Source organism: Molothrus ater, chromosome 20 (assembly GCF_012460135.2).
Source record: "Molothrus ater isolate BHLD 08-10-18 breed brown headed cowbird chromosome 20, BPBGC_Mater_1.1, whole genome shotgun sequence".
Taxonomy (NCBI): domain Eukaryota; kingdom Metazoa; phylum Chordata; class Aves; order Passeriformes; family Icteridae; genus Molothrus; species Molothrus ater.
In genome coordinates, this window is record NC_050497.2 from 7,971,698 (window position 1) to 7,999,021 (window position 27,324).

Below are 27,324 nucleotides of genomic sequence, written 5' to 3' on the forward strand. Positions count from 1 at the left end.
TCGTTCTCATGTCTGGCCACCTTTGGGGTGATCCCAGGCTGGGCTATGTGGACACCCAGGCCAAAGGCACCACAAGCAGTGCAGAGCATGTCCACAAGGGCTCAGCCAGAGCAGCCTGTGAGCAAACAGCCCTGCCCAGCCACTAAAGAAGATTTAAGAGCGAATCACATCAGCCCAGTCAAACCCAATTGCTATTGATAACGTCCATGTGCAATTAGAGCCAATTAAGGGGAGACAGCAGATGACAAGTGTTTGGCCAGGAGCTGACGGGGGTCAATACACCAGTCCAATTTCCCAACAGCTAAATGCAATTAAGGACTATCACTTACCCAGCTTGCCCAGGAGGGCCAGCACATAAATGGGCACACCAGGTGCCGGGTGCTGTCCTGGCAGGATGCAGAGCTCCAGGAGCAAGCCCTGCTCCTGCCCCAGCCTCAAGCTGAGGGAGGTGGCATCCATGTACTTCACCCTGGTGGCAGCGTTCCTGGTCATCCTGGTGGTGGCCCTGCAGGGCTCGGCGCCCCGCCAGAGTGATTTCCCCTACAAGGTGCCCCTGGATCCTCAGGGGCTGCTGGAGCTCTCCTGGAATGTCAGCTACCCCGAGCAAGCCGTGCATTTCCAGCTGCTCATCAGGGAGCTGCACTTCGGGCTCCTCTTCGGGATGTCGGACAGGGGCGAGTTTGAGAACGCGGACCTGGCCGTGCTCTGGAGCGATGGGCACAACTCCTACTTTGGGGTGAGTGCTTGCATGGGTGCTTTGGGGGCTTCCCTCCTGGAAATGCAGCTCTCTGAATCTAGCTGGTGGTTTGGTAGAGTGGTGTACAGGCATACCCTGGGGCAGCCCCACTGCTCAGGGTCCAGAAGGTCTTGAGGGTTTCTACCCCAGATCAGATCCACACAATGGGTTTGGCATGGGGATTTACCCAAAAGAGCAAAGAACAAACACAGCAAGGCTGAGGGAGCCAGGAGCTGGGTGTCTCTGCTGTGTTCAGCTGCAAAGACACACAGATCAACACCCTGCTTCACTCGTGTGCTGCTGCCAGCCACATTAAAAATTAACCACAGCTCCCATTAATGGCTCTGAGACAGGGCAAAAGTCACCAGGCAGAGGCTGCTCCTGCCAGCAGGAGCAACCCAGCTGAGAGTTGCATCCAGAGGGATCAATGGGATAACAGGGCAGCCTGGGGTGTTGTCAGAATTTAAGGTGCAAATGTATTTGGGAAAACTGATTTCCAGTTGTGTTGTTTGCTGTTGCTGCTGCAAACTCCATCCTTCCTGCCAGTGTCTGTTTGTTGGGCTCCTGTCTGGGTGGTTTTCCCAGCCCTATCCCCAGCCCACCACATCAGGCTGATTGTGATTGTGCTTGGCTGCAGAAAGAAATTCCCATTTTTGCTTTGTGAGGCTTTCCATTAAGTTAAATTTTACCTCTCTGCTTACTTCAAATTAACCATAAAACACGTTCTTTCGCAATCAGCCGCAATGTGATCCGCAGTGCAATGAAATCATGAAAAGAAGGCTTTATTATCTGAGCTCTTTTCCTGCTAATTACCAGCCTTTCAGGGTCTGTGGTGGGCCAAATGCTCCAGGATTTCACAGCATCATGTAAAGAAAACATAAAGGGTCATTTCTAATCTGCCCTCCTGTGCTCACCCAAAGACAAACAGAAACACCCGGCAGCGCTCGGGTTTTCTCTTTCACTTGGTGTTGCACAGCATCCTGCAAGGAGATCTCTATAAATCTCTCCAGCCCTGCTTTTCTCTCTCCCAGCAGCTTTTCTTCTGGATAAGTGTGTTGGCTGTTAAAGAGATCCACATTTGTTCAGCCCCCCATGTACTATGAGATTAACTTGCGCTCCATATTCCTACGAAATCAAATGTCATGAGAGCTCCATGGAGCTGATTTCTCTCTCCCCCTCTAAGGACAATATGTTCTGGAAATATGACTCTATAGCTCTCGCTGACATGATGCCAAGTTGCTTTATCCCTTTTCTTCTGGTTTTTCCTCCCAAGATAAGAGAACCAGTGCCACTTGTGTGCACACAGCCAGCTACTTCCTGGGTGCCTTTTCTGAGTAAACAGGAGACCAACAGGAGAAACAAAAGATCAAAGAAACAGCCCTGATCAAACCCAAATTATCTCAGGATTTTATACTCCAAGCCTTCAAACCCTGAGGCACAGGAATACCCTGCTGCTTTGCTTCTTGGTGTGGCTTTGTCACCATCCTCTACAATAAGCAGTGTTTAGGAGGCCGTGCTGGGCTGCCAGAACAATCTGGCCACAAAAAAATTAAGGATTTTGCAGAAAAACTTTAGCCCAGCAAGGGTCTGATCTTAAATTGAGGGAGGCTGGTTTGTGCCAAGGGTTTTGGAAAGCCCAGCACCCCCTTCCACAGGGTCCCCCCCAAGACAAACACACCCAAAATCCAGCACAGACCAACACAACACCTTCATGTGTCCCTGGGGGCTTTCCTCCCTCCCTTCTCCACCTTTCCCCACTCACATCTCAGCTTGTAAAGGTCTTTCTGCAGACTGTTAGTGCTGGCTCACGTGTTTCCCAGGTCTGTCTGAGCACCAGGGATCCTGTAGCAGAGGCCATTCCAGCATGGATCTGCCCAGGAGATGCTGGAGGTGGGCATGGAGCAAAGCACAGGCATCCTGCAGCTCTGGGGTGCTGAGGGTTCACAGAAGGAGGACCTGTGGCACCTCTGGAGGCACCTCCTGGCTGAGCAGGCTGCTCTGTCTCTCTCACAGGATGCCTGGAGTGATGCCAAGGGGCAGCTCCACATGGATTCCCAGCAGGACTACCAGCTCCTCGGGGCTCGCAGGGCTCCTGAGGGGCTCTACCTGCTCTTCAGGAGAGCCTTCAGCACCTGTGACCCCAAGGACTACCTGATAGAGGTATGGCATTGCCCTCACCCTGCTGTGGCACCCCCAGCCCCATCCCAGCCCTGTTTGGGCACAGCATCAGGTGTTGGTGCTGTGTGAGGCAGAGAGGAAGTGAGCTACAGATGTCAGCCCTGGCCCATGAGTAATGTTTGGCACCATCTCTTCACAACCCCTTCAAAAGCTCTCTCAAGTGTAGCTTTTAGCTCGTTTGCATCATCAGCTCCTGTTGAACATGCATTGGGTCTATATAAATCCTTCCTGCATCACTCTGCTTGACAGTCTGGAGCCAACTGTTGGGAGTGTCACGAAGAGGGGTTGGTGTATCAACAGCAGGCAAACAGGAGGGTGGTGACAGGAGCTGGGACAAAGGGACAGCAAATAGAGGTGCTGCTCCGTGCTCGGTGGTGTCTCCCTGGCTCTGCACCCACCACTACTCTCTGAGCTGGGATTTGGGATAAACCCTCCCAGTGGGGGCTGTCAGACAGCTCAGGGGCTCAGCTACAGGCCCTGGAATCAGCGCAAGGCTCATCTCACATGAAAGCCTTTGTGGGCAGGATATTTTAGAGCCAACGTGGGCACAGAGTGTCCTCGAGTTTTTGCTGCTGGTGCTCAAAAGCTTCTCTTGTGGTGAGAAGTGTCTGCCGTCTGCCAAAACACTGAGAGCCCTGGAGGGAACAATCTGTGTGTGTGAGCCACGAAAACACTTGCTGGTCTTTATTCTCTGATCCTTTAGGAAAAGATTGTTCTCTTTTTCCTTCCTCCCTTATCTCCTGTCCAGAGCTCTCAGCATTCTTGTTTGCAGCAGACTTTCAGCAGAGCTTCTTGTGGTACCTTCCACCTGAAAAGAAGCTGGAAAGAAAGGGAGGGCTTCAGGGAGAAGTTTTGTTTCTGCTCTTACCTCCCAGGCTATTGCTGGGCTGCAGGGGATGATGAGCCCTCTACTGATGGGTTTGTCCCAGCCTGGAGCTCATGAGGGGCTTGGAAGGGGCAAAGAGGATGTGTCAGCCTTTTGGAATTGATGGGGAACCTGCTAGGGAGCCCTCAGTGACCACATCAGCCAGAGAAACACCCTGGGATATAGAGCTCTCCTGGGACAGCACAGCACAGTGAGCTGCTGGTGCAGCCAGGGTGGGGTCACAAGACCCATTTCTGGGTTCATGCCACCAGTGCTGGTGCTAATGGTCCCTGCAGCTCCTGTTCAGCATGAAAAACCCACAGGTATGCTCTGCTCTGGCTTCAGGATGGCACCGTGCACCTCATCTACGGCATCCTGGAGAAACCAGTGCATTCCCTGCAAGCCATCAACGTCTCTGCCCTCCACGGGGGGCTGCAGAGGGTGCAGCTGCTAAAACCCAACATCAGCATCCCTCAGCTGCCCAGAGACATGAAGAGCATGGAGATAACAGCCCCAGATGTTGTCATTCCCAGCCAGGAGACGACCTACTGGTGTTACATGGCAGAGCTCCCTGAGGGCTTCTCCAAGCACCACATTATCATGGTAAGAGGCAGGAGAAGAAGGCTGCTTTCCCCAGGGTGGGTCAGTAATTGTGTTCACATCCCGAAAATTTCACATCACAGGGAGGCTTTCAGGCCCTGGCATCCAAATGTGGTCCCAAAACCTCTTCCAGGTCCAGCCCACCAGTCAGTAGCATCCTCTTGTCTTCTAGAGTGTCTCAGCAGGAGAGGAGCAGGTAATGTTTTCCCACCTGGCACATCCAGCAGGTTCCAGGGCAGGCTCAGAGCTGACTCCCTGCAGAAAGAACAGACCCACAGCAGGATTTTGGCACACAGGAGGAGCATAAAACCACAGGAAACAAAGGAACAGGGCTGATGAGAGCAGGGCAGAGCCAGCCAGGATGGGAATTGGCATCTAAAAGATGAGGCATAGTCCGAAAAAAAGAGAGTTACAGACGTAAATGCAACTTGTGGGCACTGCCAGACGTGTTGCTTGGGCGATCTCCTGCAGAGGAGAGGCAGAAACCTGCTGGCAACCCCGAGGGAAGGATGGAAGAGCACCCAGCAGGTGTGGGGGTGGCTCAGGAGGCGACCTGGCACATCCAGAGTCAAAAGCACACCAGGGGGATGAGGAGAACCTGCAGACACTCGAGCTGCAGCAAGCGCTCGGTGATTTCGAGGGGAGAGGCGATGCAAAGGAAGGCTCAGAAGGAGGATTTTCTCTCTGACAGATGGTGTGAAGTGAATCATCTGTGTGTAAGTAAGAAGTGTGTAACTCCTGATACCTTCCCGCTGCTGCAGATCACTTCTGCAGCTGGCACTTTTAGCCAGAGATGTTCCTCAGGCTTGAGTCACTCTCTCCACCCCAAATCCCCCTCTCCATGTCCCAGGCAGCTGCTGGACAGAAACAAAACCCAAGGGCTGCAGGCAGAGCTACAACAACAACACAGCCAGGACTCTCTGTAGGAAAAAACAACATCCCCAGGGCCACCTTTACCCCTGGTAAAGGACTCAGTCATCACTAAACTGACCAAGATCTTCTGCTGATCCCCATCTCTTACTGGAGAAAGGATGAGCTGGTTCTCTGTGGGTTCTGGTGGGCTCTGGGTTGGTCCCTAAGCCAGCCAAGAAATTAAATATTTCCACAACTGACCTAAATGCTCCTTGGGCACTACTAACATGTTGTTTCCCTTTTGAAGTACCCAGGTGCTTAACTCTGCCATAAGCAAAATATGAGGGGAAAGCTCTTGGCCATTGGTGCCTCGTGGCCTGCGCAACCTGTGGCAGAAACTGGTACCAGGTCACAGATACTCCTGCCCTGGAACCTCATGGAGCCTGCAGGGCTCAGGGAGGGGCTCTCAGTTTCCTCTCCTCCTTGGGCCTGCTTAACTCTGCCATAACCAAAATATGAGGGGCAAGCTCTTGACCCTCACTGCCTCATGGCCTAAACAACCTTCCCTCCCCATCCTGTGGCAGAAACTGGTACCAGGTCACAGATTCACAGATACCCCTGCTCTGGCACCTCATGGAGCCTGCAGGGCTCAGGGATGGGCTCTCAGAGTTTCCTCTCCTCCTTGGGCCTGCCTTGCAGTACGAGCCGGTGGTCACGGCGGGTAACGAGGCCCTGGTGCACCACATGGAAGTTTTCCAGTGCGCGGCCGACTTCGACAGCTTCCCCCGCTACAACGGGCCCTGCGACTCCAAGATGAAGCCAGAGCGCCTCAACTACTGCAGGCACGTGCTGGCAGCCTGGGCCATGGGGGCACAGGTGGGTGTGACAAGGGACACGTCCCCCTGGGTGACAACCAGGCCCTGCTGCCTCCCAGACCATCCCGGTGCTGCTTTTGGGGCTTCCCTCACCCTGGGCTCCGCTGGGGTTTGGCTTCAGCCCCTCCTGGGGCTGTTGGATTTCCTACTGGTCCCCAGTTCTCCTCCTCTTTGGTGCCATAAATCAGTGGGGTGGGACACTGGAACAGCTCCCCAGGGAACGGTCACGGCCCCAAGCCTGCGGGAGCTCAAGGAGGTTTTGGACAACACTTGTGGGATTCCTGGGGCTGTCCTGTGCTCCAGGAATCCCACAAGCGTTGTCCAAATCCTCCTTGGACAACAAGGGGGCCAGGGGTTGGATTTTGATGATCCTTTTGTGGGTCCCTTCCAACTCAGGGTATTTTATGATTTTGTGACAACACTCAGGCGTTGTGCCACTGCATGTGGAATGAGAGAAGCTTTTGGAAGCAAGGGCAGCTCTCCAAGCACAACCAAGGGCACAAGTCACATCCCTCAGCCCGTGGTGTGGGTCAGGATTACACCCACACATTCCCTTAGGCCTTGCAGCCTTGTTCCCAGGAAAGCCACCCTGCTGCTCCCCTAACACCCTCCCTTCTGCTTCCAGGCTTTCTATTACCCTGAAGAAGCAGGTCTTGCCTTTGGTGGCCCAGGCTCCTCCAGATATTTGCGTCTGGAGATCCATTACCACAATCCCCTGGTGCTCAAAGGTGAGGGGCTGCCCTGGACGTTGTTTTACCTGTGTGACCATGGCAGGAGAGCTGGGGAAATTCCAGGGAAGCATTGCCACCTTCTGGAGAGGCCTCTGGCTCAAACCATGGCCCTGTTCTCACCTTTGTGGAGAGCTGATGGTCCAGATCTGTCCCTGCAGGAAAAATACATTACATCCCCACCTTGCTGCTGCTTTTCTGGTCTCAGCAAAGCCATCCTCACTGAAATGCATGCCCAGAGGTGGGGAAGGATGCTTGGGAAAGGAGCCTGCAGGCAGAAAATTGCCCCCACAGAGTTCCTGCAAGGATGTGATCCAGGGCAACACCAGGATTCAGCTGGGCTGTCTTAGGAGTAACCCCAATTTCCACACAAGGTGGTGGGGCTGGGTCTGAGCCCAGAGCAAGAGTGACAGCAGTGCCAAGGCACCAGAGAGACCAGGCTGCCTGGGGAGGGGGGGATGTGGATGTTGATTCCTGTTCTCCTGCTTCGATAACATTGTCAGGAGACACATTGGAAAAAAAAGAAGGATTCCAAACAACCCAGTTTCTTCATTAACATAAAAACAAGCAGCTTCTTGACTACCCAAGGATATTTTTAGGAGGCCAGAGCATATGTACTGTGGATCAATCATAGCACATTCGGCAACTTGAGAAGAAACATGGCTATAAATACAGAGTTCACATCTTCCATCATTCATCTGCTTTTGCCTGTTAACCAATAGTGTCTCCCCCGTTATTCTTATCCCTGGGTGGGCTCCAGCCTGGAGACAGGGAGCTCAGAGCTGCCCTGAACCCCTCCTGACCTATTGACCCTGCTCTTTCCCTTTGGGATTTTGGGATTAAAGAAGCTGCAGTGAGCCACATTCCTGAGGGAGTCCTCCAAAGCACCTCCATGCTCTGTCCTCCTGCTTTGGGCTCTCCAAAGGCACCCTTACCTTGCTGTCCTGGGACAATCCAGCCTCAGGTCAGTGCCCTCAGCAGGGAACCAGGTGCATCTGGGGCCACTCAGTGAAGATTTGCACAAAAATCTGTAGGATTTAAAACAATTTCAAACAGAGGAAGGAAGCTGGGAGCGAGAGGCTCCCCACATCAGCCCAGCATTGTTTTTCACATGTCCTTGTCTTTCAGCTTTTGGCCTTGTCCCTGCAGTGACTTGTCCTTGTCCCCTGGTCCCCCAGGTCGCCGTGACTCCTCGGGGATCAGGCTGTACTACACAGCCACCCTTCGTCCCTATGATGCTGGAATCATGGAGCTGGGCTTGGTGTACACCCCAGTGATGGCCATTCCCCCTGGAGAGGACAGCTTCATCCTCACAGGCTACTGCACTGATAAATGCACCCAGCTGGTGAGTGCCTGTCCCCTCCAGCCTGGCTGCACCTCAGAGGAGAAAGGTTCCCCGTGGCTTTTCCCTGGCTCCAGGCAGCACCAATCTGCAGGCTGCCAATTTGAAGTTTTAAACCCACCGTGAAGAAAGAAAAATCTGCTGTGTACAATAAACAGAGAGCAGCTGGTTGGGATGTGCTGGATCCCCCTGGAAGCAGCTCTCCTGGGGAGCCATCTGCTCCAGCTCCCCAGAGTACCATTCCCATAAAACTCACTGCCGAGCTGGCCGTGTCCCAGTGGTGCTTTCCCTCACAGGGCTGGGAAAATTGGCTCCTGCTCTGGGGGAGCTTGCCAAGAGCTCCCTCAAAGATGGTTCCAAAGGGCCCACCTTGTTCTCTCAGGGAAGTTTTGGTTGTGTTTTTGTAGGGCTTACCCACAAGGAATCATTTGTACCACCACCACCGAGGGCAGGGAGGGAAGCAGGACCTGCCTCAGCTGCTCCTGCTGCCCTGGAACATTGCTTTGGCAGCAGTGAGGGTTTGTCCCTCTGCAAGGAGCTCACAGAGCTGCTTCTCCAGGGGTACAGCAATCCTCTAAACACCGTATGAGAGCCAGAACAGGGACAGTGCACACAGCCAGGGGATGTGAGGGAGGGCATGTGAGAGGGGACATCTCGGGTTTTTTGTTGCTGAAATGGCTCCTGAGGTATTAAAAGTCTTTTTTCCCAGCCCCATGACCGAAGAAGAAGTTGAGATTCCTTGGCTCTGGTTTTTAAGGTTGTTTATTTTCTCTTATCTATTCCATTCTTTCTCTAACCTGCTGAGGTCTGTCCAGCAGGTCGGGTTGTGGCACAGCCACTGCCCTTGGGGTGGTGTTAAGTTTTTATACTAAGAACTACCTGTACAATAATTTTCCAATACCTGTCACCTATGTTAGACAGTCTGTCTCTACCCTAAACCAATCCAGAAGTGTCACCATCACAGCAGAAGATGGAGGACAAGAACAAGAAGAAGAAGGACAGGACACGCCCAGATTCCTCCATCTTGCCTCTTGAACCTCCATTCTAAAACCCCAAAACTCTACTTTTTCACCCTGTGACAAATTAACTAACACTCTACTCAAACTCTTGTACCTTGTAAATCCTCACACAAAGCTGGCAATTTTCTCCATGGGCTAAAATGGAAGGCACAGGTGTTTTTGACTCTGTGCCAAGGTCTCTGAGCCCCTTGCCAGGGTCTCGACTCCTCCAGGGCAGCCAGAGGAATGTCCTGGGTTCTGACAGGGACAGGGCTCCCACGGGGGCCTGAGCTGTCCCTCCTTCCTTCCTTCTTTCCTTCCCCAGGCTCTGCCCTCTGCTGGCATCCGCATCTTCGCCTCGCAGCTGCACACGCACCTGGCAGGGAGGAAAGTGGTGACGGTGCTGTCCCGGCACGGGAGGGAGAGGCAGGTTGTGAACGCTGACAGCCACTACAGCCCTCACTTCCAGGTACAGGGGCTGCAGGGGACACGGTGGGTGTCCCCCCTGGGCACAGTGCCACTGTGGCACTGCTCTGATGTGTGCCCTTCCCTCCCCTCCCAGGAGATCCGCATGCTCAAGGAGGTGGTCGCTGTTTTTCCGGTGAGTTGCTCCAAAAAATGTTCCAAACAGCACATCCTGAGTCCCCTGCCTCCTTCCATCCCCCCATCCCATCTGGGGACTCCCAGGGGGGCTGGAGGGAGGGTTCCTGGGTCATCTGTGCCATCTCCACGCAGATACTTTGGGGACAACCAGCCCAGAATTGGTGTGTGGGCAGCCAGGAGCTAAATGAGGCTCCTGATTTAGCTGGGCTTCGTCTGGCAGAGGGAGGCTCCTCGGGGGGTGAGGATGAGCCATGGTGCTGCCCTCTGGCCTTGCTTGATGGGAGGAGAGGAAGAGATTCAGCATCAGAGTGGGAGTGGGTGGGAAAACAGGGGTGGAACCTGCCCCAGGGCTCCTCAGATGGGGAAGGACCTGACTGCAAAGCTGGGGGCAGCTCCTGGAGCTGCTCAAGGGACTCAGCACCCGCTGGAGCCATGCCCAGGGCTGTGCCCTGGGGTGTCCCCGTGGTCCTCAGCACTGACTGTGGCAGGGAGGCTGTTGTGCCATCAAGTCAGCTCCTGTTTTGGCACTTCAAGCTCTTGCCTAAGTGCAATTTTAAGGTGTTTTCAACCCCGCAGAAATCCTTAAAAAGCGAGGAAAGCAGGAAACACCATCCCTGGGATGCAGCCCTGGGGAATCTCCGCAGGGGATGCAGTTTTAGCAAGGACTCCTGAGGGGTTGCTGGCTCCTGGTACGGGGAGCAGAGATTTCCATGTGGAGCACTCCCCAGTCCCTAAATTTTCCTGTGTTTGAACCTCCCAGGGCGATGAACTCATCACCACCTGCACATACAACACTGAGGATCGGAGCAGAGCCACGGTGGTGAGTGCAGGGGCAGCTTTGGGGGCAACCAGGGTGGGCTGGGGGCACCCCCAGAGTGGGCACTTGCATGAAGCCAGGCTGAATCCCAGCCAGGAGCAAAGGGAGGGTGGGAAGAAGGGAACTCACAAGGCTCTGCTGCCTGCAGCAGGGATGTGAAGGTGCTAATTGTGAAGTAGCATGTGTCACTCTAATTCCCATCACAAACTGTTCCACCAGGGATTAATTGTAATTAAAGAGAAGTGGCATTTTTTGACAGTGCATGTTATTTCCTTACATAGGCAGTGGGAAAAAAAAAATAAAAGAGCCTGTCAGAGGTACCATCAACAGGGACAAGGCTAAATATAGCAGAGGGATTATAGGAAATCTGCATTTTAATGTAAACCACACGGTCTAGCCTGGAAGTCTGTCCTTGCACAGAGGGCAGACAAGCAGAGAGCTGGCCATGCCACGCACCTGAAGGGGTGTGAATACCTATCATCTCTATCTCTATCTCTATCTCATCTCTATCTATCTAGATATCCAGATCTAGATCTAGAGAGAGATTTTAGATATAGATGCATGTGAGTGTTTTAGATATAGATGCACCCAGAGGTGTGAGTGAGCTCTGTGCCCCCTTGCCCTCCCTGCCCCTGTGCAGCCCCAGCAGGGCACAGCCATGCCCCACTTCCATCACCTTCCTGCCTGTGCCACAGGGAGGCTTTGGCATCCTGGAGGAGATGTGTGTGAACTACGTGCACTACTACCCCCAGACCCAGCTGGAGCTGTGCAAAAGTGCTGTGGATCCAGGCTACCTGCACCGGTACTTCAACCTCGTCAACAGGTAAAGCACTGGTACAACAGCCAAACCCAGGGTTTGGAGGGTGGCTTCCCACCAGGAAGGGAGGGAGGGACTTTTCAGCAAGAGTCAGCGTGTGGTTGAGTGCATAAATGCAAAATATTCCTTATAACCTGAGGCAGACTCCAAGGATCCATGCCAGGGGAGGAGGCTGCAGCCCATCCACCCATGAGGAGGGGGGAAATGCTGACCTTGCACAGGGTGTCCTACCCACGGGCTGCTCCCAAATGCTGCCCTGCTGGCTGCTGCAGGCTGTCCCTGTGCCCAGCGCTGCGCTCAGAGCCATCCCAGGTTCAGGCAGGGAGGAATTGGTCACATCCAGCTCTGGAAGGGCACAGCACTGCTGTGCTTCAGCCTGGCCTTTCTCCTGCCCAGGTTCAACGATGAGGAGGTCTGCATGTGCCCACAGGTCTCTGTCCCACAGCAGTTTTACTCCATCCCCTGGAACACGTTCAACAGGGATGTGCTGAGATCCCTCTATGGCTTTGCTCCCATCTCCGTGCACTGCAACAAATCCTCTGCTGTCCGGTTCCCGGTAGGTGCAGCCTCACTCCCAAAGCTTCCCTGCACAATTCCCACATGTAAGGTTGGGTCTGTGGTGCTCAGGACACATCCAAACCCAGCAGGCTCAGGGCAGAGGGCTGGAGCTGCCTGGAAATCCCTGGTATCAGCAGGACACAGAGCCCAGCCTAACCCTGGGCTTAGCCAATACATCAGGAGCCCACCATGGATGCTCCCAGCCAGATCCAATTAGGAGATGCATTTGCATAAAGTGATTTGGAGGCTGCTTTTGCTGACTGTTAAAGTAGGGCCAGATCCAAGGAGAAACGTGAGGTGGTTTTTAGGATTTTGGCAAATCACCCCAGGTCCCAGCAGAGCGAGCTCATTACACACAGCATCTGTGCAGCTTCCAAAGGTGGTGATCCAGCAAAACGAGAAGGATAAAGGACTGGGAGGTCTTTGAAATAAAACCAGGCCCAGAGATGAAGAACATGATGATGATGGTGGTGAAGATTTAAAACCACTGCTGGCATCAGCTTCCAACACCATTTATCAGTGTAATAAATTTGGAAGATACTTTGTGCCTGGATCCAGTGCTATCTACTGCAGCACAGGGGCATGCTGAGCTGATTGCAGGGATGACCATCAACTTTCTGCCACTGTAAATTCCATTTAGCAAAGTTTCACTCTGGAGTGGGCAGAAACCTTTCCAGCTCCCTGGAACTGGACACCAGGCACCTCTCAGCCACGCAGAGCTTTGCCGCAGGGACAGAAGTGGCGCAGAAGTTTTGTGCAGCAGCAGAGTTATGAATTAAACCTCTTAATTTATGACTCAGACAACTCTCTTGATTTCAGAGAGGTCTTGGGGGCTGCCAGGAAGGGCCTTGAGCAGACCAGAGCCAATGCTGGCACAAAGTGGGTCAGAGCATCGCAGTGAGGGTGAAGGAGCCTCTGCTCCGCTGGTGTTTCAGAGCGAGCCCGACTTGGAGACATCTCATTTATTCCATGCTGTTTCTGCCAAGAGAAAAGCACCAGCTTCTAATTAAGCTCATGTTTTTGCAGTTCAGTGATCCCAAATCTGATGATTTCTGGAAGGAACTGAGTGTTGTTAATTACTGAGCCAAATCTCAAGGTAACACTTGTGAGCAGCACCGGGGACAGTGCCGTCCCCAAGTTCCCCTCCACCCACAAGGGCTGGCAGTAAACTCTGTTCAGGTTTCAACTCAAAAGCACTGAAAACAACAACTATCAAGACACTCTACTTGCCTTTGATCTCTCCAAAAAGCAGGCTCAGGGATATATCAGCAGGGCAGACGCTGAAGCAGATGGGCTCAGGGTTGGAGCTGAGCCCTGGAGCAGGAGCATCCTAAGGATGCTTAACTGCTCCCCTAAGCCATAAGGGCACAGGAAAAGAGTTGTTCCTCCAGCTGGTGCTCCCCTGCAAAGCTGTCCCCTCTCTGGTCACTCCCCATGAGCTTTGGAAAGGTCCCTCCATCCCACTCCATCTTTCCCCAGGGTTTTCCTGGTGCCAGTGCCAGCTCTGGCCCATTTCACTTGACAAACCAGCAGAAATTTCAGCTAAAAACATAAATTCCACTTTCATCTCGCTGATGACTCACGGCTCTACCTCTCCTCTCCAGACCTCCCTCCTCCTGCTCTCACTGTGGCTCAGCCTCTCGCTGACATTTCCGCACGAACACACAGCTGGCAGCCCAGCCAGAGCATCACCACCCCAGAGCTGAGCCCCCCGTGCCCCCCCAGCCCCTGCCCACCTCTCCATGGCCACCAGGCCATGCCAGCATCAAATCTGAGCTCAATCCTGCTGGGCAGGCTCAGCCCTGGGCACTGCCTGCACCTGGCAGGTTGTTCTTTGCAGGGAGCATCCCCAAGACAAGGTGTCACCACGGATGTACAGAGTGGGGGGATTTGTCCTGGCCGTGGTCACCGTGAGCCCTGATGGCTGTGACCGCCCTTCCATGGCACCTCAGCCAGGCTGCTGCATCCCTCCTGCTCCACAGGCACATCCCCGCTGGAAATTCCTGGTTTTCCAGAGCATGGTGGGCCTGTGGCACTCCCTGGTTTGAGCTGTCCCCACCTGACTTGGCAGGTAACACTTTTTGGGGTGGAAACTCCCCAGCTGGGGTGGATTTGTGGAACACCTCAGACGTCTGCGCCGCTCAGGGGATGTGTAGGTGCTTCTGCACTAGGAATAATTAGTGATGTCTCATGAGAAAACACCCTGATTTGGACTAAAACCCACTTCAGACGTTAAAACTCGTGCCATTTCTCCAAGCAGACAGAAACACCGAAACTCCATCGTCTTCATTTTCTGGGGGAATGTTTCCACCTGCTGTGTGACCGTGTTCACAGGGGTCTTAGGATGAGGGAAGAGACAAGGATCTGACTCTATGTTTTAGAAGGCTTGATTTATTATTTTGTGATATATATTATATTAAAACTATACTAAAAGAATAGGAGAAAGGATTTCATCAGAAGGCTGGCTAAGAATAGAAAAAGAAAGAATGAATAACAAAGACTTGTGTCTCAGACAGAGAGTCTAAGCCAGCTGACTGTGATTGGCCATTAATTAGAAACAACCACACGAGCCCAATCCCAGATGCACCTGTTGCATTCCACAGCAGCAGATAACCATTGGTTACATTTTGTTCCTGAGGCCTCTCAGCTTCTCAGGAGGAAAAATCCTCAGGAAAGGGTTTCTCATAAAAGATCTCTGCGACACTGCTGTGCTCTCAGGGTGCTGCTGACCTCTCTTGCAGGGCCAGTGGGAGAAGCAGCCGCTCCCCAGCATCACCGAGAGGCTGCGGGAGCCCAGCCCTCGCTGCCCGCCCTCCCCGGGGGCTCAGCCCGCCGCTCCCATCCCCCTGCACCTGGGACAGCTCCGGAGGGTCTGACACCCTGCCTGCCACCAAGCACCTCCAGGCAGGAGCATCCATCGAGGGGAACATCCCTGCCCACACAGCAATGCCAGCCGCTGCCCCGGCCCTGCCTCCGGAGGGGCTTCGAGCTCATCAGGCAGAGTTCAGCAAAGCCCTCCGGGGATGGGAAGAGTTATATTTAGTGTGTCATTAGCAATGCTGGCTCTGAGTAATGCTGCTTCCCACCCCCGGGATAATAACGGCGAGGTTTGCTATTGTGCAGCCCCAGGGAAAGGGGGAAGGAGCTTGTTTGCCTGCGGGGAAACTGAGGCACGGAGCAAAGGGATGTGTGGGGGCAGCACAAAAGCCTTGCTGGTGTCCCACGGTCCTGCCTAGCTCAGGATGGCTCCACAGGTGCTCCCTCATGCTGGCAGCTGTGGCGGGGATGGAGGGAGGGATGGATGGAAGGAGGGAGGGATGGAGGGGGGCCACAACACCCACCCAGCCCTCCCTCCCCTCCCTCCCCACTCCTCCACGCTCTGGATTGTTCCTCTCGATGCCACCAGATGCCAATGGCTGGGAACAAAGGACACCTCTGGGATGGGGTTTGGAAAAGGGGAGGGGAGGAGGGGGAATGACAAATCTTTTGTCAGGAAAAAATTGCTCCATTAAATATCTAAATGTAAAATAAATTGCTTTTTGCTGTTGAGCTCTGACTGGAGAGCATTCAGGAGGAGCAGAGGAGAGGCTGGAGGTGTGGAGGTGGAGGGGAGTCCATGTCCATCCCAGCTCTGGGACAGGTGGGATCTAGGCCAGCTGGCCCCCAAATTTCCTTCCCAGCCACCTTGGGTGTAAGAGAAACCCCAGGTCAGAGCACTGCACACCAGAAAAGGCATTTTAAAGCAAAACCTGATCTTCCAGGCACAGAGTGATGCCTGGCTTGGCAGGAAGGCAGAATGCTCCTTCCCTCAGAACAGGACCACAGCCACCCCCTCCCCTGCCCTCCACCCTGCCAGAGGCAGGGCAGTCACCTCCTATTCAAGTGAAAAATTCATCTCAATCTTGGTTTTTAATGTTTTCAGTAAAACCAAAGCATTTCAGAGTTCACGCTCTTGCCCGTGGCGCTCGTGGCACGAGGGCAAGGAATTGAAATCAGCTCTAAAGAGGCTGTGACCCAAACAAACCTAGTCAAGGGAGGAAAAGGGGAGAGCAGGGAGTGAGATTATTTCTTCAGGCGGGTGAAAGCTCCAGCAGAGAGCCCAGAGAGGGGAGCAGAGCAAGGGATGGTGATGGGGAGTGCTGATCCTTCCCTTCAGCACAGGCTGTGTGCGTGTGAGGGCAAACCCTCCCTGCTGCCCCCAGGGCTGGCTCTGAGCTGCCAAAGAGGTTTGAGCTCATGGCTCAGCCTCTGCCAGCATGCCCCTGTCTGTTGGGAGCTAAAAGGAGCCACCTCCAAGGTGACCTTTGGGAAGAAGCCACAAGGGACCTGGGGATGAGGCCAAGGGCAGCTGTGGGGCCAGTGCTCCCCTGGCCACCTTACACCACAGCCTGTGCCAGGAGCAGCCCAGAAAAATCGTGGCTGCCCCATCCCTGGAAGTGTCCAAGGCCAGACTGGATGGGATTGGAGCAGCTGGGACAGTGGAAGGTGTCCCTGCCCATGGAACCCATGGCATGAGATGGGCTTTGAGGTCCCTTCCAAGCCAAGCTGCTCCATGGTTCCACGATTATGACACACAAACACAAACAGCACTGCAGAGAGGAACCCACAGTGTGACCCTGGGCAATGACCCTGCACTCTGCCCCTTCCCTCCATGGCCCCCAGCCCTAGCAGAGCCCCCAGGATGAGGTGACACCCATGGGAGAGGGGACAGACACAGCAAGGGACCAGAGGGATGGCAGCTTTGGAGGCTCCAGCTGTATTAACAGCAGAGCTACTTTAAAAAAAATTCACTTCCAGGCTACATTTGGGGGAAAAGAGTTTCCAGCAAAGTCAAAAATTGAAGCCACTTCACATGCAGTGAGACCAAACGCTGTTTGCAGGCCAATTAACCCATGGAAAGGAATTATTGCTGCAGTGGCCTCGCTTCACTGGGGAAAGAGAGCAGCAGAGTCTTTGCACTTTTTGGAATCTCTTCCTCCTCTTCTCCCTTTAATTTGGCCCACAGTGACTCGGGGGGGTTCCAGGAGGTTGCCCGGCTCTTGCAGCTGACCCTGGAGCCAGCAGGGGCAGGTGGGGCCGGGAGCTCAGCCCGCAGCTCCTCTGGGCAGCCCAGCAGCCCTCAGTAAAAGCCTTTCACGCGTTTGTTGTCAGGGTCGAACGGGGATTTGGTGTGAGCTCGGGCCGGGAAGGTCACTCCCATCCGCTCCAGCTCGTAGCTGCCACTCTTCACAAAATCCAGGGAAACCTGCGAGGCAGAGCCATGGAAAAACCCCTGTAGGGTGGCAGCATCCCAGCTCCACCCCTGGGCAAGCCCCCACCCGCCCCACACATCTGCTCTCTGCAGAAAACCCAGCACTGCCATCCCGAGAGGATGTGTGGAAAGGGGGATGAGAACTGTTAAAAGCACCCTGTTTAAAAAAAAAACATTAAAAAATCAGGGTTTGAAAATTTTAGGTTTCTTTTTCTCCCCTGTGGAGGTAGATGATGGAAAGAAAAAAGGGGAAAGGAAAGGGGAAAGGAAAGGGGAAAGGAAAGGGGAAAGGAAAGGGGAAAGGAAAGGGGAAAGGAAAGGGGAAAGGAAAGGGGAAAGGGAAAAAGGGAGAAGAGAAGGAGGAAAAGGAGAAGGAGAAGGAGAAGGAGAAGGAGAAGGAGAAGGAGAAGGAGAAGGAGAAGGAGAAGGAGAAGGAGAAGAAAAAGGAGAAGGAAAAGGAGAAGGAAAAGGAAAAGGAAAAGGAAAAGGAAAAGGAAAAGGAAAAGGAAAAGGAGAAGGAAAAGGAGAAGGAAAAGGAGAAGGAAAAGGAGAAGGAAAAGGAGGAATATTCATCACTGGGAGAAAAGGGCATTCCCAGGAGCAACTGGCCCACAAGCCACTTGCCTTGGGTCTCTTGCAGGGATGCAGGATGAAAAGCCAAGGCAAGCAAGAACAGGAACCACAGCCCACACACAGCTCTTGGCTGGCACAGAAAAGGTCCCTGGAGATGTCACCCCAACCTCTGTCCCCACAGCACGCTGCTAAATGAGGGCACCTGACTGATTACCCAGGAGCCTCCCAGGGTTAATTAAAACCTTGCCCTGCTCCCATTGGCCATTGCTCCCTACAACATAAGTGAATTTGCTACTGCAATTAAATATTTGCTCGCAATTAACACCCGAGGCAGCACTTGAGCCGTGCATGGACCTCACACGGTGACAGTGACACCAATTTTGGCACCAACCCCTCAGCCCCCAGCCTGCCCAGGGAACAGAGGGAGCTGTGGTCCCATCGCCCAGCCCAGGTGACAGCGGTGGCTGTGTGGCAGTGCAGGGAGGAGGCACAGCCAGCCCGGGGCTCTGCACTCACCGGGCCCCCTGCAGGGTCTCGGATGTAGCCGTAGGCGATGGTTTTGTCGATGGCAAACCCAAAATCTGCCCGGCGGATGTGGCCGACCACCTGCCCGTCCCTCCAGACCGCCTCCAGGCCGAACATGGGCACCTTCCTGCAAGGCAGGGGCAGAGCTGCCACAGCACAGCCCCTCCACAGGGCACAGGGCTCTGGCTCTGCCCCAGGGCAGCCCATGTGCCAGGGCTCCCACTGCCCGTGGGCTCAGTCACCTCTCCGTGATGAACCCAGAGTGCCACCAGCCCAATCTGCAAAGCTCTGGGTGAAACAGGATCAACCCTCACACCTCCTGCAGCTCCCACTGAACATCCAGCAGGGAATTTGCTCATTCACCTCTCCATGCTGAACCCAGAGTCCCTCCAGCCCAATCTGCAAAACCTCTGGTGAAACAAGATCAACCCTCTCACACCTCCTACAGCAAAACCTCTGCCCAATCTGCAACACGCCCAGGTGAAACAAGATCAACCCTTTCACACCACCTGCAGCTCCCACTGAACAGGGAGATTCCTCCAACAGGGAATTTGCAGTGGGATTTAAATTAGAGATGGAATTCGAGCATGGAAAACAGCTGTCCAGGTGTGGCCCCTCTGTGTGTGTGTGTGTGTGTGTGTGTGTGTAAGAAATGGAGAGAAGAATTGTAAAGACAACATTGTCGAGAGAGACCTTGAACTAGAAATAAGTTCCAAAATATGGCCTTGCAAAAAGACAACCAGATATTTTAGAGAATTGGAACTGTGAAAGATGCATGGTAGCAGGACCTCTCCTGTGGTACTCATTCACTCCTCTGTAGTACTCCCTCCTCCTCAGGTACTCCCTCCCCCCTGTGGTACTCACTGTGTTACTCCCTCCCTCCCCTGTGGTACTCTGTGGTACTTCCTCCCTCCCCTGTGGTACTCACTGTGGTACTCACTGTGTTACTCCCTCCCTCCCGTGTGTACTCACTCCTCGGTGGTAAAGCACACCAGCCGGCGGAAGATGCCCTTGGCTTTCTGTGCCTCCACAGCCTCCCGGCCCAGGAAGGGGATGCTGGACTTGAGCTTGCAGGTGAAGGCCAGCCCTGCTTCCAGCGGGGTGTCATCGGGGCGCAGGTCTGCGTGCCAGTGCCTGTACCCTGCGGGAGCCAGCACGGGTCACCCACTGAGCCTGGCACAGCACCCCTGTGTTGCTATGATATTTTCTGAAAAATCCCTTTGCCAGGATTTTTCTCTTGAGAAGCTGAGAAGCTTCAGAAGAAAAGAAAAACAGTAATTACCTGCTGCTGTGGAGTGCAACAGGTGCATCTTTGATTGGCCCATGTTGGTTGTTTCTAATTAATGGCCAATCACAGTCAGCTGGCTCGGACTCTCTGAGAGTTCTGTTCTCATTCTATTCTTTTCTTTGCTAGCTTTCTGATGAAATCTTCTATTCTTTTAGTATAGTTTTAATATATTATCTTTATAATATAATATAATATAATATAATATAATATAATATAATATAATATAATATAATATAATATAATATAATATAATATAATATAATATAATATAATATAATATAATATAATATAATATTTTCAAACCCTGATTTTAATTTTTTTAAACAGGGTGCTTTTATATATTATATTATATATATCATAAAATAATAAATCTGCCTTCTGAAACACGGAGTCAAGATTCTCATCTCTTCCCTCCTCCTGAGACCCCTGCAAACACCACCACAGCCCTGCCCCCTGGACACCCCCTGCCCTTCATCCATGTGGATAAAACACCCTGGAGAGGAGCCCACAGGGGAATTCGCAGCGTTCTGAGACCCTGCCCCACCTCCAGTCCCACTGACCCACCCCGAAGCTGAGGAAAAGCTGCCTGCCCTGCTCCCCCCGCTGGAGGAGAAGCAGAGAGAGCTGCTGAGAGGAGAACAAGGACCTTTCTCGATGCTGAGGCTGTCGATGGCTCTGTAGCCGGCGTTGGCGATGCCATGCCGGGCTCCTGCCTGCATCACCGCCCGATAAACCTTCACACAGTCAGCCCTGGGCACGTGCAGCTCCCAGCCCATCTCCCCCACGAACGACAACCTCATGGCACGGACCTGCAAGGGCAAGAGGGAAACATCCCCAGGGTGGAGCTGGGCTGGGCAGCCTGGCAGAGGCTCCCGTGTCAGGGGAAAAGCCAGCCTTGCCTGGGTGTTGGGGAAAGTGAACAGGAAAGCCTTGTAAATATGATTGCCTGGCAAAAGACTTTGAGAATATGGAAACTATAAGCGAGATTGAAATGAAAGCAAGCTTTGAGATCCCTCAGTTACTGAACAACTGGAAAACAATGCTGTGGCTGGCTGAAGGTGATCCCCTTTTGATGGAACAACACCCTCTGCTTGCAGACAGGCCCAAGGGTCAGAGCAGACCCTGCCAGCTTGGCAGAAGGGCCCAAAGAGGAGTTTTTAGGGTTTAAAATGTAACACAGAACAGTAATGTAATGATTCCTATAGGCTGTATGGAAATGCTATAGGATTTGTACATTGTACTAGATTGGTCAGTGAGAATCAGAATATTCAGCACAGAAGAAGATTTATTGTATTGTAACGGGAACATCACTCTCTTACCCTTTTACCCTCTTATGCCCTTACCCTCTCATCCTCTCCCTCTCTCTCATCCTCTTTACCTCTCCCTCTGTCAGTCCTGCTCTGAGCTGTGCCTGGCAGCTCCCAGCAGGGCCCTGCACCCAGGCCCTTTGCAATGAACCCCAAGTTCCCAGCCCTGGCTGCAGAGATCTCTCACCTCTCATCTCCATCTATCCTGACTGTCCTACCCCCCGAGGCTCCTGCACCTGGGAACTGTGGTGGAAGGCAGTTCTGGGCTCTCCTTTCTTGCACAAAGACAGGCTCATGTAGCCCCACATTTCTCTTCACAGAGAAAAGCAAGGCACAATTCTTCCCAAGAATATTTCTGGGATTCCCATTCTCTGAACCTCAGAGAAAGGAAAAACAATTCTTATCTCATTTGCTGTGCCTGTGTTTCTGCCAAAGTAGAATGCAATGTGGAGATTGTTCACCCACAGTGATGGGGTTTTGTTTCCTTGGCCTGTCAGGGCCAAGAGTGTTGAGACTGTTGGGTGAAGTCACGAGATTCTGGGCAGTGTGTGCAGGGCTGAGTGCTTGGCAGGTTCAGTTTTACATGTATAGAATAATATAGTATAATAAAGTAATTAATGAGCCTTCTGATATCAATGGAGTCCTCCTCATCATTCTTCCTTCGTTGGGGCCCTCTCACCATTGCTGTAGGCTCAGAGTGAATTTCTCATCTCTGGACTTCCTAAGTCTGGCACCTCAAACCCAGCTACCATCAGTGCCAGGGGGCAGAGGTGGCTGCTGCAGCATCCTCTGCCTACAGACTCCAGGGCTGGGGTGAGATGTGATGTTCCAGCTCCAGCCAAGCTTTTGTCTCCCTCTGCTGATCCACTGAGACAGGGAAGCTGTCCCCAGCAGGACTGTCCTGCTTTTGGGGCACTTCATCACTGCTGTCCCTGCCACAGGGATGTTCCTTCCTGGACAGTGCTGCCACAGCAGAGCACCCAAGGCTCCTGGGCATGTCCCAGTCCCAGCAGGGAATGCTCAGGGCTGTGTCCCAAAGCTGAGCTGTCACACGAGCTCCACACCAAATGCCAGGAGCCCCAAGGAGGGATGAGCAGACCAGCACAGGGGACTCGGTGCTTCTCCAGAGAAGCCTCATTGCCAGGGATGGAGCCTGGCTGCAGTCCCAGGGAACAGCCTGGCCTGCCTGTGTTCCACCAGCTTCTCACCCAGGCACCCTCCTGCTGTCCCTCTGGAACACTCTCCATTCCCAAAGCCTTCCAGACCAGCTGGGACCCACCCAACTCGGGCACCTTCCCTGCAGACAGCCCTGGAGCCTGAGCTGCCTTTCCCTCTGATTCATCCCATTGTGTTTCTCCATTCCTCCCCCACAAAACCCCTTTGGTTCATCCCTCTGGGTACATCCACTGCAGACACAGAGCTGCCTTTGGGAGAGAGATTAACTCCAGAGTTCCTCTCTGGGCTGTGATCTGTGCTGGTAACAAAGCTGTCCCCAGCTCAGGACACTCTTCCAGGCTGGCTCTGGCTGGGGCTGGGGCAGAAACTGTATTTTGCCATTTGCTGAGCTCTTGCCCCAAGCAGAGCTGGTGCTCTCTAATCCCAAATGCAAACAGACACCAGCAGCTGCTGCCCAAAGCAGGCAGAAGTGCCCAAGGTTTGCCTGGGCTCTGTGCTGCCAGCATGGCCAGGGGGCACAGCTGGGAGCCCAAATCCACTCCTGCTTCCCCTAGCACCAAAATCACATCCTCAAGCTGAATTTACAATTTTTAAGTTGTAAGAAACCTTAACCTCTGCAATAGGAGTAGGGAGAAGGAAGGAACACAGGACGGGGAATTTATTTTGAGGTGCCAGGGCCAGCTCTGCCCTGGCCCCTGGCACAGCCCCACAGCCAGGCACAAAGGCTGGCATTCCCTTCCCCAGGAGCACGGGCACAGGGGGCTCAGAGAAGCTTTTTTCTCTTCACAAAGGTGTCATCTAATTAGGGAACAGCCTGAGAAGAGGCTGCTGCGAGCCAGCTTCCATCTTCACTGCGGCAGGAGGTGCTCCGGGGATTGACAGGCAACTTCCCGGCTCGTTAACCCCGAATGGGACTGCAGCTGAAGTGCTCTGAACAAGCAGGAGCAACTTACTCCTGGGAGAAACTTCCTCTCAAAGCACCAGCGCTCCAGGGGAATGAGTATCCCAGCAAGAGCAGTGCCCGCAGAAAACAGGAAACCCTGGAAAACGGGGGTGATCGGGCAGTGGCCAGCTCAGCACAGGGAGGGACTGGGGTGTGTGCGAGCCCCAGGCAGGACTCACATCCCACCACGGAGGGGAATGCTGAGGGCTGCACTCAGCAGCTCTGCAGGATTCCCAGAGGAATAGGCCTTCCAGCTGGAGCTGTGCAATAGCATCCATTCCTGGGTCTTTGTGCAGCAATTCAAAAGCATTCTAGGTACCATAGGAAATGAAAACCTGATTTTTTCCCTGTCTCCAGCAGTGAGATTCAAAGGGTGACCTTTCTCTGCTGTTCTATACAATAAGAGACTCTATATATAAACTCACAAACCAATCCATAATTTCCAGAGTCATTAACTCTGCTGGAACTCTCCTTTGACTCCAGCTGATTTTGTTCAACTACTGAGTTAATGCAGGAAAATCTCAGTGATAACTTTTTAAAGATGCTGGGTTCAGTTTAATTCCCCTGGAAGGTGATAATATCAGCAAAGGCTTCAGCCTGCTGCCCTGAGAAATCCTCCCACTCTAATTCCAGCGTGGGATGGGGTCCCTGGTGTTCATTGTCCAGTGGGACAAAGGACACCTCCTGAAGGGTGGTCCAGTCCCCTCCCAGCTCACACCCCTGAGACAGGAGAGCTTTTCTCTGTCCATCAGGGAATTTACACTCCAAAGAATCCACAAAACTTCTGCCAGCTCTATCTTCCTTGAAGGACTGGATTATTTATAACAAACCTAAAGTGAAATGCAAATAAACTCATCACACTCCTGGAGACAGGAACATTTCCACACCTTTCTCAGGGCAAAGGCAGATTATTACAAGATGATATCAGCCTGCTGCAGGCTGACAGGGGAGGGTGTGGGGAGGATTAATGGAGACTAAAATCCAGCACTTTGGACAACCTGCACCAGTGGATTGGCTTTGAAGCCCCCCAGGCCTTCCAAGGGACACTGAACTCGCTGTGGGTGGAGTTGCTGGGCACCCAGGGTGCATTGATGGCAGTGGTTTGGAGATTCATCTGACTTGGGCAAGATCTGTGCCTTACTTCAACCACCTTAAGGCCTGGCCAGGCTGTTGCTCACAAATCAAGAGGCTCTAATTTGATTTAGCAGCAATCTCTTCAGCAGGCAGCTGCAGGAGAATTAAAGCCATTTTAATTCTGAATGAAAAGTGGCCGCACGTGGCTTAACCCAATTTCCTTAACATCCAGCCTGCTGCAGCTCCTGGCTCTCCTGCTGCCTTTTATGAGATTTACTGCTTCACCTTCACCTCCTTCATGCCCCACCAGGCTCCAGGCTGAGAGCAGAGAGAGTTCTGGGCATGGTCCCTCCTCCCATCCAGCTCATCCAGCAGGAGAGGGATGCTCTGGGATCATGGCCTGCCCAGGCTTCCCATGGAAAGGAGCAGGTACAAATCCCACCCTCTCTTCAAAGTGTTTTTGCAACCACAGGAATATTCCACATGGGATAAACCTCGCTGAGAAACCAGAGTTTCTCCATGAAACCTTGCTAAAGCTTTTCCCTGATACCCAAAGTTGTCAGCAGCAGGTTTTCCTAGGACATTTCTCCTTTGAGAAAAATGACACCTCATGGTCACCAACTCTTCTATTTGGGGTGTTCAAGCTCAATCAACAGCTTCAGGGCATGTGTGAGCCCTGAAGGCTGGGCAGAAGCAGGATGATGTGTGCCTGTACAGGAAGCTTAGGGCTGTCAGGCTTCTCCTGTGATCAAACAGCAGCTCCCAGGCTGCCCAGTCCCTCCTGCCAGCACCTGACAGGCTTTGCATTAAATTGTCCCCGTTTTTTTGTGAGGAGGGGGAAATGGAAAGTGTCTGAAGTGTCAGGTAGATCTCATCACCAGGGCTGGCCCTAATCCATGGAGGCATTTCCCATTCCTGTGGCATCACTGCAAAGCCATGAGTCACCCTGTCCCTTCCCCAGGCTCAGCGCCGTGAGGGCTGGGAGAGCAGGATGGCACCTGCCAGGCAGTCAGGGAGGGAAACACCCTTTTCTGAGTTTTGGCCTTTTCCTACAAAAACCACCGCAAAACCTCTCTGCAATAAACAGGAGGCAGACACATTCCCAACAGAGGGAGATGGAACAGTTTGCCCAGAGGAGCTGTGGCTGTCCCTGTATCCCTGGGAGTGCTCCAGGCCAGGTTGGATGGGGCCTGGAGCACCCTGAGACAGTGGAAAATGTCCCTACCCATTGCAGGGGGTGGAACAAGATGATCTTATTGCATACTATTCCAAAATACAAAACCCAGTGCAAAACAATAACTAAAGAAACCACTTAGTACAATCCAACAACCTTTCAGGTCCCTTCCAAGCCAAGCCAGTCTGGGATTCTGTGCTTGGCTGGTGGGTGCACAGAGCTCAGAGCTCCCTGGGCAGCTCAAGGAGGGTCCCCTTCCTACCTGGCATCCTGCAGCTGTGGTGATTTTGTGGGTGGAGAAGGGGAAGGCCTCGTTGCTGAGGTCAGGTGTCGAGCACTTCCTGCAGGACAGCGCGGCTGTGGGGAAACAGCAAACGGGAGCAGGGAGGGTTATCCCCAAATCTTGCTCCTCATCTTGCTGGCAAGACAGACTTGAGCTGAGGTGGCTGATGTGCAGTGCTGTGGGAGCCTCGAAAGAAATTTCAGTTCCATGGAAAATGGAGCGGTACCCCAGCCACATCAGCATCGCTGCCATGGGGCTCACACCTACCCCTGCCCAACAGGGAGATCTGCACCTGAGGCAAACCTCCCTGCATCCCTGCATCCCTCTCTGCATCCCTCCCCTCCATCCCTCCCCCTCCATCCCTCCCTCCACCCTGCATCCCTCCCTCCATCCCTGCATCCCTCCCTGCATCCCTGCATCCCTCCCCTCCATCCCTGCATCCCTGCATCCCTCCTTCCACCCCTGCAACCCTCCTTCCACCCCTGCATCCCTCTCTGCATCCCTGAATCCCTCCCTCCATCCCTGCATCCCTCCCTCCATCCCTGCATCCCTCCCTCCATCCCTCTCTTCATCCCTCCCTCCATCCCTGCATCCCTCCCTCCATCCCTCTGCCCCTCCACCCCTCCATCCCTCCCTCCATCCCTCTCTCCATCCCTCTGCCCCTCCATCCCTGCATCCCTCCCTCCATCCCTCCCTCCATCCCTCTGCCCCTCCATCCCTCCCTCCACCCCTTCCCTCCATCCCTCCCTCAATCCCTCCCCGGTCAGGTTGCAGGGAGGGGCTCACACCTCTCACCTCAGCGGGCCCTGGATGCTCATCATGCCCAGCTCCTCGGAGCAGTCGAGGAGCTGGCACTGGAATTTCATGTCCTGCAGCACGGTGGTGATGTGGGACCAGTTGTGCTGAGCCACAGCCCCGCCGATTGCCAGGTAGTATCCATCCCCTGGAACACAGCCCCGGGCAGCCTGTCAGGGCTGGGAGGGCTGGGCTGGGCTGGTTCTGCTCTGCACAGCCTGAAGTGCAGCCCTGAGCATCTCCAGCTCGCACAGCCCTGGCTGGGACTGCCAATAAAAGGGTTAAAGAGCTGGGGGATTAGGGAAGGCTTTTTGGGGGGCTCAGCACAGTGAAAACCAAATGGCCACACTGACAGCGTGTGTGAGCCTCACAGGAAAAAACTCCTGGAGAGCAACAGCAAAAGCATCTGCACTTTTGTCCCAGCACAGAACAGCCCCTCAAGGGTGGAGGGAGCTGTGGGTACAGGTGGGAGCAGGGAATGCCACAGTGACCAGCCCATAACCACTACAGAACAATTCCCACTGTATGCAAGGAGGAATTTCATCTCCTCAGTAATCCTGGGTGGAACAATCCCCAGGGATGGTGTGTGAGAGCTGATTAATATGTAATCAATCTTCCCTCTGTCTTTCCTGCCACTACGAAATTGCTCTCTGGTATTCTGTCATAATGATAATGAGTGCAGCCACCTACTGTAATTGGAAAAATAGACTTTGCTGTGATTAAACACCTCCAGTGCCCGACAAAGCTGCAGCTCTGCCAGCCACTTCCCACCCTGGTTCCCCTGCCAGTGTCCCAGACAGGAGGGAGGAAGGATTCTCCCACAAGGGAGGGAAAAATCACAGGCACCCCACGCTGCTGGGACAAACAGGGGGGTGAGATTGCCCCATGGCACACCTGAAGGTGACACAGGGGGTGAGATTGCCCCATGGCACACCTGAAGGTGACACAGGGGGTGAGATTGCCCCA

General features: G+C 53.5%; 2 protein-coding genes across 2 annotated transcripts in view; one reads left to right on the plus strand and one right to left on the minus strand.

The window, feature by feature from the left end:
* The first annotated feature begins 305 nt into the window (after window positions 1-305).
* On the plus strand, window positions 306-15,470 carry DBH (dopamine beta-hydroxylase). Its single transcript, XM_036393794.2, is given in 13 exon segments — window positions 306-363; window positions 366-736; window positions 2,750-2,896; window positions 4,125-4,382; window positions 5,931-6,107; window positions 6,732-6,834; window positions 8,013-8,179; window positions 9,500-9,643; window positions 9,737-9,775; window positions 10,538-10,597; window positions 11,290-11,417; window positions 11,808-11,967; window positions 14,711-15,470. Coding segments are annotated over 13 exon segments (1,947 nt in total). The 3' UTR covers window positions 14,846-15,470.
* SARDH (sarcosine dehydrogenase) overlaps window positions 14,343-27,324 on the minus strand; it is a 28,899-nt gene continuing 15,917 nt past the window's right edge. The window contains 7 exon segments of the mRNA XM_036393792.2: window positions 14,343-17,214; window positions 18,310-18,445; window positions 19,291-19,459; window positions 20,253-20,415; window positions 25,543-25,605; window positions 25,607-25,637; window positions 26,359-26,506. Coding sequence (XP_036249685.1) covers window positions 17,089-17,214; window positions 18,310-18,445; window positions 19,291-19,459; window positions 20,253-20,415; window positions 25,543-25,605; window positions 25,607-25,637; window positions 26,359-26,506 — 836 coding nt within the window. The 3' untranslated portion in view covers window positions 14,343-17,088.